Raw genomic sequence first — 12,006 nt, 5'->3', positions numbered from 1 at the left:
TCTTTTCGAAATTTAAGTGCCGAGCTATCGCTTTAATTATCTCTACCTTTCTCACCCCTGCAGGTAAAGACAACTGCAACTTGACTGCCAATTCCACAAGTTTTGTGTTAACCACCTTTTGTAAACCACCTGGAGTGATTTCCTCAACACCCAAGAAGCTCTTTGCCTCTGAAAGAGCCATTTTACAAGTGACTCCCTCTTAAACTGTGTGTATCAACACCTGAAAGAAAGCAATAGCTCCTCACAGTCGCTGTCTTTAAATTCAATAATCTCAAGCCAAACAAGGAATTATACTTTTTAAATCCTGGACAAGTCCCCAATTTTGTGAGGTTCCCAGATGAGAACCCAACTATCTGCAATTTGTGAAACTCCGATGAAGGTGACAGCACCACAGGAGTGATAACAGTGCATTAAAAACAAAGAAATAGCTTTATAGTTAACAGCTCTTCAATCAGAGAAGGACCTCTTAACTTACTTCCCAAATTTGTCACTAAATGTTCCAATTAAGCAAACCAATATAGTTCAAATACCACTTATAAATAAAGTTTACAGCCAATCCTATTTACTCACTTCGCTCTGTGCAAAGGCCTTGGAGAGAAGCTTTTAGGAGCTAACTGAAAGATACTTCTTGTCAGACTAAAATCCTATGGCAAACTGCAACTACAGACAGTCCTTGCTCCTCTCCTTAATTACATCATCTGTACCCAAAGCGTAAGGTATTCTTCTGTCTCCTCCCACAATACATCCCTTGATCTGTTTAACCAGGACACATATAATTTCTCTCATAAATTATCAGCAATCCAGGGACGTCCTAATCAAAACAATATTCCATTAGCGAGCTATCTGCAAACAACAAAATCCTTCTCAAATCTATGAGCAGAACACACTCCCTCAAAATCGAGGACTACCTCACTTTTAAGATGCCTTAATCACAGCTTTAGCATATTGTCTTATAGAGGGACTTACAGACATACTGCCTGTATGGATCTTACCCGGGTTTTTAAAATCACATTTCTGGAACAAATATAAAAAATAACAATGTTTTACATTCATCATACAGTATATAACATACCCACATCCTGTCCCTCTATCAGACAGTATATAATATACCCACATTCTATCCTTGTAACAGAAGTGTATAATATACCCACATTCTATCCCTCTAACAGAAAGTGTATAATATAACCACATCCTGTCCCTCTATCAGACGCTGTGTAACATAACCACATTGTGTCCGTCTATAAGACAGTGTCTAATAAATCCGCATCCTATTTCTGTAACATACAGAGTATAATGTACCCACACCCTGTCCCTCTAACATACAGTGTATAATATACTCACACCCTGTCCCTCTAACATACAGTGTATAATATCCCCTCATCCTGTCCCTCTAACATACAGTGTGTAATATACTCACACCCTGTCCCTCTAACATACAGTGTCTAACATACCCACATCCTGTCCCTCTAACATACAGTGTATAATATACTCACACTGTGTCCCTCTAACATACAGTGTGTAATATACTCACACCCTGTCCCTCTAACATACAGTGTCTAATATACCCACATCCTGTCCCTCTAACATACAGTGTATAATATACTCACAGCGTGTCCCTCTAACATACAGTGTATAATATACCCAGATCCTGTCCCTCTAACATACAGTGTATAATATACCCACATCCTGTCCCTCTAACATACAGTGCATAATATACCCACATCCTGTCCCTCTAACATACAGTGTATAATATACTCACAGCCTGTCCCTCTAACATACAGTGTATAATATACTCACAGCCTGTCCCTCTAACATACAGTGTATAATATACTCACAGCCTGTCCCTCTAACATACAGTGTATAATATACTCACACCCTGTCCCTCTAACATACAGTGTATTAGTTACACACTTCATACTCTTGTCACAAACATCTCATTGCTCAGATAGTGTTTTGCTATCTGGTGTGAAGTTTGGAGATACTGCATACGATATTCATGCCATACATTAGCTGACCAGTTTTGCTCTTGACCTGCTCGTCTCTAAAAATGAAATATCAGAGGATTGGGTGTTGCTCAAAATTCACAACGTAATAACGGGTGTATTGTGAAATATAATCCACACAATTAAAATTAATTACTTATTCCTTCTTAACGCTTCCACATTTGTTCAGATGTTTTTGAAGCAAAGTTGAATTGTAGGAAACATACACAGAATATTATTGATTTCTTACCCACTCTTTCGAACACCTCTGTATGATTGGTTCTGGTTCTGGGGGTGTCTCTTACCTTTGCAATCTGGACACACCAGTTCAGAAGCAGCTGAGAGCCAATGTTATCCTTGTGTTCACGGACGTAGTCCAGCAGGCAGCCATGGGGCATCAGCTGAGTGACCAACTGGATCGTGGGACTGAGGCAAACGCCCAACAGGCGGACCAGGTGTGGATGGTCCATACTGGCCATTATCAGGGCCTCCTGCAAGGAGAAACAACCGCAGGAACCATTAAGCAAGAGGATATGTGTTAAACTTCATCTTCTCTGAATGAGATGTACACTGTTCATAAAATCATTTTATTGGCACCACGTACACCAATACAACCAGAAACGGCAGGGCTACTTTGCCTCTGGGCCTTGAACCCTGACTCCTATCAGATGGAGTCCAATCAACCTGAACCTGCCTGATTTAAGTGGATCAGGTCATTTACCCCCTCCAGATGCTCACCCTCTGCCAGCCAGGGTCTATTGTCTGGAAGTAAAAGACAAAACGTACATCCTTTGCCCAGGACAAGACGGCAGCAAGGTCTGAGGAACATAGCAACAGGAAGAGGCCATTCAGTCCCTCAAGGCCATTATTCCATGCGATGAAAAGATAGAAACACTTGCAGGGATATAACACTTCCCACATCTCAAAGCATTTTACGTTTCAAAGATGTGTAAAAGCATTTTATAACCAATGAAGTACTTTTCTGAAGTGGAACCACTGTTATAATGCAGGACACGCAGCAAGCTGTGACAAACAGGGAGGTGATCATGTGCATATAACCTGTTTTGTGTGATGTTGTTTGCACTTCTTCGAACTAGTGCCGCAAGAACTTTTTTTTCCCACCGAAATAAGCAGATGGGGCTTCATTGCCAATTCTGAACCTTGAACTCTGAAAAATGTGACACTCACTAACTAACTTATCTCTTTTCAGGAGTTAAAATGGAATTTTAAGGGCAGAAACAGCCTCAACATCCTCTCATAAGGATTGACAGATTATGCCTCCAAATTCTGCTTAGGTCTGATTCCCAGATGCACTCCTTGAAGACAGCTAACCAGACAGAGGCGAGAGGCCCAGACCATGTTTATATTAATTTGATCAGCAATCTTCCCATACTCAATGACAGGCAACTCGGCAAATAGGAGGAGCAGAAACTCCAGGCCCTCCTTCTCAGAGCTGAGCAGGGAGCAAGGAAAGGGGGGAGGGAAGCGGCAATCAGGAGTGATATACATTGAGTAGGGTGATTTCTGTGGGTCCAGGAAAAGCTAATCCTGTTCCTATGGCGCCAGAAAAATCAGGGTCACAGCATTTGCTTTGGAATTCTCCCAGAGGCTATTTTTCTTTGTTATGTTGGGGCAAGAGGGCAACCCTGCCCCACCATCCAACGGCGTATTTTCCAGCTGCGGAGGCAGCTCACCATTGGTTCCTGGCAGGATCTTCCAGTCCCATGAAAGTCGATTACATTTTGTATAGCAACCATCCCTCCCAGACCCCAAGGGAACCCGCTGATTGGCTAGTTATCGTCTTCCAAAGGTCTTGGATCTGGGTGATGTGTTGGGTAGGCTGGGTCGATGTGAACTGCACTTGATGCAGTGTAGCGAGAGACAGACCTCCAATACTTGATAAGATGCAACATGATTTTATTATACATGTTCAACTGTGGGTTGACACTATGCTGACTTGACTGGAGACCTGGGGCGTCATTCTCCGACCCCCCGCCGGGTCGGAGAATGGCCGTTGGCCGCCGTGAATCCCGCCCCTGCCCCCGCCGAAGTCTCCGGTACCGGAGATTGGGCGGGGACGGGAATCGGACCGCGCCGGTTGGCGGGACCCCCCCCGCTGGATTCTCCGGGCCGGATGGGCCGAAGTCCCGCCCAGAAATTGCCTGTCCCGCCGGCGTAAATCAAACCTGGTATTTACTGGCGGGACCAGGCGGCGTGGGCGGGCTCCGGGGTCCTGGGTGGGGCGCGGGGCGATCTGACCCCGGGGGGTGCCCCCACGGTGGCCTGGCCCGCGATCGGGGCCCACCGATCCGTGGGCGGGCCTGTGCCGTGGGGGCACTCTTTCCCTTCCGCCTCCACTACGGCCTCCACCATGGCGGAGGCGGAAGAGACTCTTCCCACTGCGCATGCGCGGGAAACTTTCAGCGGCCGCTGACGCTCCCGCGCATGCGCCGGGAAACTGTCAGCGGCCGCTGACGCTCCCGCGCATGCGCCGCATTTCCGCGCCAGCTGGTGGGGAAACAAACGCCATTTCCGCCAGCTGGCGGGGCGGAAATCCCTCCGGCGTCGGCCTAGCCCCTCAATGTTGGGGCTAGGCCGCCAAAGATGCGGAGCATTCCGCACATTTGGGCCGGCGCGATGCCCGTCTGATTGGCGCCGTCTTTGGCGCCAGTCGGCGAACATCGCGCCGTTGGGGGAGAATTTCGCCCCTGATACCAGCCTAACCAGACTTACTAGCTACCACATGGTGTTTGCACTGACCAGCTCACTAACTCTGACTGTCTCAGAGATGGGTCCCGTGAGAGTGGGAAAACTGGTGCCCTCTGGCTTATAGTGGTCGTGTCCTGTCTGGTGATTGGCTGCTCTGTTCTGTGTGCTTACTGGTCATCCTGTGTGTCAATCACTGCCTGTCTTCACTCCATTGTACACATAGATGTATATTATGACACTGGGAACTATACTTTTTGATTGGACAATATCACTCTTTTCACACTTTTTGTCAGTCCAACAAGGGACAGCGCAGTACTGGATCTAATTGTGGGGAACAAAGATGTTTGTGGTGGCAGTGGAGGGGCATTTTACTGATCGCGACCACAACACAGTGTGATTTAAGTTTGTTATGGTGAAGGAAAAAGATGGTCTGCAAAAAATGGTTGGATTGGGGGAAGGCATATTTTATTAGAATAAGGCAGAATCTGGGCAGCGCACACTGGGAGCAGCTTCTTGTGGGAAAATCTACAGTGGAGCAGTGGAGGGCATTCAAAAAGGAAATGGAGGAGACTATGGGCCAACATGTTCCCTATCGGGTGAAATGTAGCAGCAACAAGCCCAGAAAATCTAGATGTTTAGGAATGTTCAGGACTGGATAACAAAAAACAGAGAGAGACTTTTAGCACGTACAAAGGGAACAAATCAGTGGAGGCCTGAGTGAAGTATAGAAAGGGAACTTAAGGAAGCAATTAGAAGAGCAAAGAGAGGGCATGGAAAAGCACTGGCGGGTCGGATTAGGAAGAATCCAAACATATTCTATAAGTATATTAAGAGGAAGAGGATAACCAAGGAAAGAGTAGGGCCAATAGGGAGCAAGGGGGCAATGTGTGTGTGGAGCAGGAGAGCATTGGTAGAGTGTTAAATGAGTGCTTCATGGGCAGCACAGTGGTGCAGTGCTTAGCACTGCCGCCTCATTGCACCGAAGTCCTAGGTTCGATCCCGGCTCTGGGTCACTGTCCGTGTGGAGTTTGCACATTCTCCCTGTGTTTGTGTGGGTTTCACCCCCACAACCCAAAGATGTGCAGGGTAGGTGGGTTGGCCAAGCTAAATTGCCCCTTAATTGGAAAAAATGAATTGGATACTCTAATTTTATTTTTTTAAATGAGTGCTTCACCCGTCTTCACTTGGGAGAAGAAGGATGCAGGTATAGTATCAGGGAGCACCCGGAGGAAACCGACGCAGACAAGGGGAGAACGTGCAGACTCTGCACAGTGACCAAAGCTGGGAATTGAACCTGGGACCCTGGCGCTGTGAAGCAACAGTGCTAACCACTGTGCTACCATGTTGCCCTTTGATGTAGTTTATATGGATTTCAGAATACCCCAATGTATTGAACAAGACAAAGTCCCAAATGGGAGACTGATAAAGAAGGTAAAAGCACATTGGATCGAGGATAACTTAGCAAGTTGAATCTAAAACTGGCTTAGTGTTAGGAGACAGAGAGTGGTGGTAGAAGACCGTTTGTGTGACTGGAGGCCGGTTTCCAGTGGCGTACCAAATGGATCAGTGGTAGCTCCCTTATTGTTTGTGTTATATGTAAATTATATCAATCAGAATGCGTGCGGGGGCTGATAAGTACGTTTTTGGATGACCTAAAGATTGGCAGGGTGGTTAATAGTGAGGAAAAAGGGGCGTGATTTTCCGCCCCCCCCGCCGGGTCAGAGAATCGCCGGGAGCTGGCGTGAATCTCGCCCCCGCCGTGTCCTGAATTCTCCGCCACCAGAGAATCGGCGGGGGCGGGAATCGCGCCGCGCTGGTCGGCGGGCTCCCCCCGGCGATTCTCCGGCCCGCGATGGGCCGAAGTCCCGCCGCTGTCAACCCTCGCCAGCTGGCGTGGATTGAACCACCTACTCTACCGGTGGGGGCAGACGGCGCGGGCGGGCTCCGGGATCCTGGGGGGGGCGCGGGGCGATCAGGCCCCGGGGGGTGCCCCCACGGAGGCCTGGCCCACCATCGGGGCCCACCGATCGGCGGGCGGGCCTGTGGCGTGGGGGCACTCTTTTTCTTCCGCCTTCGCCATGGTCTCCACTATGGCGGAGGCGGAAGAGACTCCCTCCACTGCGCATGCATGGGGATGCCGTGAGCGTCCGCTGACGTTCCCGCGCATGCGTCGCCCGGCGAAGTCCTTTCGGCGCCGGCTGGCGTGGCGCCAAAGGCCTTTCCCGCCAGCCAGCGGGGTGGAAATCACTCCGTTGCGGGCCTAGCCCCTCAAGGTGAGGGCTTGGCCCATAAAGGTGCGGAGAATCCCGCACCTTTGGGGCGGCGCGACGCCGGAGTGGTTCCCGCCACTCTATTACGCCGGATTCCCCTGCCCCGCCGGGTAGGGGAGAATCCGGCCAAGGTCTTTGGTTGCAGGAAGATATAGGTGGGTTGGTCAGATGGGCAGATCAGTGGCAGATGAAATGTAACCCTGAAATGTGTGAGGTGATGCACTTTGGAAGGAGTGACAAAACAAGGGAGTATTCTATGAATGGCAGGATACGAGGAATCTCAGAGGAACAGAGGGATCATGGGGTGCTTATCCACCAATCTCTGAAGGCAGCAGGACAGGTCATAGATCATAGAATTTACAGTGCAGAAGGAGGCCATTCGGCCCATCGAGTCTGCACCAGCTCTTGGAAAGAGCACCCTACCCAAGGTCAACACCTCCACCCTATCCCCATAACCCCATAACCCAACCCACCACTAAGGGCAATTTTTGACACTAAGGGCAATTTATCATGCCCAATCCACCTAACCTGCACATCTTTGGACTGTGGGAGGAAACCGGAGCACCAGAGGAAACCCACGCACACACGGGGAGGATGTGCAGACTCCGCACAGACAGTGAGCCAAGCCGGAATCGAACCCAGGACCCTGGAGCTGTGAAGCAATTGTGCTAGCCACAATGCTACCGTGCTGCCCATAGGGTCATTAGGGTAATTACGAAGGCATATGGGGCAATTGCCTTTATCAGTCATGACACAGATTATAAGAGCAGGGAAGTTATGTTGAGCTGAACAGAACTTTGGTTAAGCCACAGCTGGAGTACTGTGTCCATTTCTGGCCGCCTCATGATAGGAAGGGTGTGATTGCACGGGAGAGGGTGTCGGGGTTGTTCACCAGGGATTTTGCCTGGGATGGAGCATTTGAACTTTGAAGAGAGGCTGGATAGGCTTGGGTTGTTTCTATAGAGCAGAGAATGCTGAGGTGGCACCTGAGTGGGTGTATAAGATTATGAGGGGTATGGGCAGGGTGGATAGGAAGCAACTGTTTCCTTTAATTGAAGAGTCAATAATAAGGGGGCACAATTTTAAGGTGAAGGACAGGAAGTTTTGAGGGGATTTCAGGAAAACAAGTTTCACCCTGAGGGTGGTGGGAGTCTGGAATGCACTGCCTGAGGGTTAGTATGTGGATGAGTACTTGAACTGTCTTAATATTCAAGGCTATGGGCCAAGTGCTGGAAAGTGGGATTAGTGCAGATTTAGTGTAGTTTTGTCGATGAAGACTCAATGGGCCAAAGGGCCTCTTCTGTACTGCATGACTCTGTGACATTGCATCTTTAAACAAAGAAATAGTGAGAAAAAAACAAGGAAAGAATGGACCTGTTATAAGTTGTGGAGAAGCTATGCAGGAAATCATCAGGGACGCAGAGTGAATGAACACTTGGACAAGTGTGAGCTGATCAAAGAGAGTTAGCATGGGTGTGTGAAGGATTGGCAATTAGGATGAGCAATCTGGAGGAATGAACTAATAGTCCAGAGACGATGCGCTCAAATCCCACACAGGCAGTTTCAGAATTTAATTTCAGTTTTAAAAATAAATTGTGTCATCTGTCACCTTGCTATAAAAACCCAACTGATTGATTAATATCCTTCAGGGAAAGCCTTTATTCAGCCTGGTCCATATGTGTTTCTGTTCTCACACCAACATGATTGACTGTGAAGTAATTTAGCAAGCCAGTCAGTCAGGCCTGCTCAGGATGACTATTAAATGTGGCCTTGCCAACAATAATAATAATCTTTATTAGTATCACAAGTAGGCTTACATTAGCACTGCAATGTAATTACTGTGAAAAACCCCTAGTCGCCACACTCCAGCGACTGTTAAGATACACGGAGGGAGAATTCAGAGGAGAGTGTCCAATTCACCTAACAAGCACGTCTTTCGGGACTTGTGGGAGGAAACCAGAGCACCCGGAGGAAACCCACGCAGATACAGAGAGAACGTGCAGACTCCATACAGACGGTGACCCAAGCCGGGAATCGAACACGGGATCCTGGCACTGTGAAGCAACAGTGCTAACGACTGTGCTCCCATGCCTCCCATAATTCCTACATCCTGAGGATGAGTAGCTTATGTCAAATTGATCTGACTGAATATTCTGAGGATGTCACTACCATGGTAAACAGAAGTATGTCTATCGAAATTCTCCACACGGATTTCAAAAGGCTCTTTCAACAGTTCCACAAAGATTATTGGCAAAAATAAAAGCTCACGTAATTGGGAGATGAGTTGCTAGTTTGGAAGTAGGAGACAGAGAGGGGGAATTAATAATAATAATCTTTATCCGTGTCACAAGTAGGCTTACATTGACACTGCAATGAAGTTACTGTGAAAATAGGATGTAAGACCAGAAGATGTAGGAGCAGAATTGGGCCATTCGGCCCGTCAAGTCTGTTCTGCCATTCAATGAGTTCATGACTGATCTGTTGTGATAATCTTCAACTCCACTTTCCCGCCTTATCCCCATAACCATTGATTTCCTTACTGATTAAAAATCTATCTATCTTAGCCATGAACACGCCGAATGACCCAGCTCTAGAACCCTCTGAAGTAAGGAATTCCACAGATTCACTATCCTCTGAGAGAAGAACTTTCTCCTCATCTCTATCCGAAATGGGTGACCTCCTACTCTGAGATTATTCCCTCTCATCCTAGACTCTCCCACAAGGCAAATAAACTCTCAGTATCAACCCTGTCAAGCCCCCTGAGAATCCGATGCAGTCACCTCTCATTCTTCTAAACTCCAATGAGTACAATGAGTACAGGTCCAACCTAGTCAACCTCTCCTCATAAGAAAATCCCTCCAAATCCAGGATCAACTCAGTGAAAATTCTCTGGTCTGCCTCCAATGCCGGTATATCTTCCTTAAATAAAGGGGCCAAAACTGTTCACAGTATTCCAGGTGTGATCTAAGAACTGTCTTGTATAGTTTTAGCAAGACTTCCTGGGCTGGATTCTCCGAGCCTCCGTTCGGTGCGGGGGCGGAGAATGGTTGTCAAACCGGAAATTGGGAAACAGTGTCCCTGGAGAATCGGGCTCGGGAGTCTATCGCTCGCGAACAACGTGGCGCGGGTAGGGGGCCATTGACAGAGGCCCCTCCGCAATTCTCCGCACGAAACCGGCCGCGTTCCCGATGGCTTGGTTCTAACCACCTATCGGCCGTTGGGAAAGTCGGGTGGCGGCTGCGGACTCAGTTCAGTGGCAGGGGGATCGTTCACGGGGCGCCCTCATGGACGGCCAGGGCAGCGATCCGGTGTCACGGACCCTCGGGGGCACGCGATCTTGGGAGGGCCTACATTTTTGGTGCCGCTCTGCAGTGCGAGTCCGCCATGTCGCACGGCGATCAGAATTGTGCGCAATATTCCAAGTGCGGCCTTACCAAGGTTCGATATAACTGTAGCATGACATGCCAGTTTTTATACTTGATGCCCCATCCAATGAAGGCAAGCATTCCGTATGCTTTCTTGACTATCTTGTCCACTTGTGTTGCCACTTTTAAAGATCTGTGGACCTGCACATCCAGATCTCTCTGACTTTCTATATTCCGAAGAGTTTTGCCTTTTATGGTATATTTCCCCTCTATATTGAACCTAGCAAAATATATTACCTCACATTTGTCCGGATTAAACTCCATTTGCCATTTCTCTGCCCAAGTCTCCAACTTATCTATGTCCTGCTGTACCTTCTGACAATCCTCAGCACTATCTGTCACTCCATCAACCTTGGTGTCATCTGCGAACTTACTAATCAGACTACCTACATTTTCCTCCAAATCATTTATGTATACTACAAACAACAGAGGCCCCAGCGGAGATCCCTGTGGAACACCATTAGATACAACCTTCCATTCAGAAAAACACCCTTCTACTGCTATCCTTTGCCTTCTGTGACTGAGCCAGTTCTTTATCCATCTTGCCACCTCACCTCTGAACCCGTGTGACTTCACCTTTTGTACCAGTCTGCCATGAGGCACCGTGTGAAAGGTTTTACTGAAGTTCATGTAAACAACACCCACCGCCCTCCCCTCATCAATCATTTTTGTCACCTCCTCGATTAAGTTAGTGAGGCATGCCCTCCCCTTCACAAAACCATGCTGTCTACTGCTTATGAGTCCATCTGTTTCCAAATGGGTATAAATCCTGTCCCTGAGAATTCTCTCCAATAATTTACCTACTACCGACGTGAGGCACACCGGCCTATAGTTTCCTGGATTATCCCTGCTACCTTTCTTAAACAGAGGTACCACATTAGCTATTCTCCAGTCCTCTGGGGTCTTACCTGTAGCCAATGAGGATACAATGATGTAAGTCAAGGCCCCAGCAATTTTTTCCTTTGCTTCCCTCAGAATTTTGGAATAAATCCCATCTGGCCCAGGAGACTTATCTACCTTAATGTCTTTTAAAAGACCCAATACCTCCCCCTTTTCGATGTCAACATGACCCAGACTGTCCACACACCCTACTCAAGAATTATCTTCCACAAAGTCCTTTTTGTTGGTGAACACTAATGCAAAGTACTCATTTAGTACCTCATCCATTTCCTCTGGCTCAACACATAGATTTCCCCCACTGTCCTTTCATGTTCCACTCCTGCCCCTGGCCACTCCCTTGCTTTTTACATATGAATAAAAAGCTTTGGGATTCACCTTAATCCTACTTGTCAAGAACTTTTCATGACCCCTCCTAATTTCCCGCTTCAGTACCTTCCTACTTTCTTTATACTCCTCAAGAGTTTGACTGTCCTCACCCTTCTAGATCATACAAAAGCCTCCTTTTTTTGACGAGGTTCTTATCAAACGTGATTTAGAAATCCGAGTATATTACATTTTCTGATTCCTCTTTATCTACCCTGCTCATCGCCCCCTCAAATAATTCTAATAAATTTGTCAAGTATGATTTCCCCTTCATGTTGCCATGCTAACTCTGTTTGATTACATCATGTATTTCTAAATGCTTGCACCTCCATCCTGTATAATGGACTCCAACATTTT

The 12,006-nt window shown here is 47.6% G+C and overlaps 1 protein-coding gene across 4 annotated transcripts in view; it reads right to left on the bottom strand.

Annotated features, from left to right (window-relative positions):
• Window positions 1-12,006, bottom strand: part of LOC140395504 (receptor tyrosine-protein kinase erbB-4-like) — a 1,530,197-nt gene that overhangs the window by 349,433 nt on the left and 1,168,758 nt on the right. For all 4 annotated transcript variants that reach the window (XM_072483352.1, XM_072483369.1, XM_072483378.1 and 1 more), the window contains one exon: window positions 2,288-2,473. In XM_072483352.1, coding sequence (XP_072339453.1) covers window positions 2,288-2,473 — 186 coding nt within the window. The remainder of the gene's footprint in view (window positions 1-2,287; window positions 2,474-12,006) is intronic.

Source organism: Scyliorhinus torazame, chromosome 2 (assembly GCF_047496885.1).
Source record: "Scyliorhinus torazame isolate Kashiwa2021f chromosome 2, sScyTor2.1, whole genome shotgun sequence".
Classification (NCBI taxonomy): domain Eukaryota; kingdom Metazoa; phylum Chordata; class Chondrichthyes; order Carcharhiniformes; family Scyliorhinidae; genus Scyliorhinus; species Scyliorhinus torazame.
The sequence above is the reverse complement of the archived record's forward strand: the minus strand, read 5'-3'. Positions and strand labels throughout refer to the sequence as shown.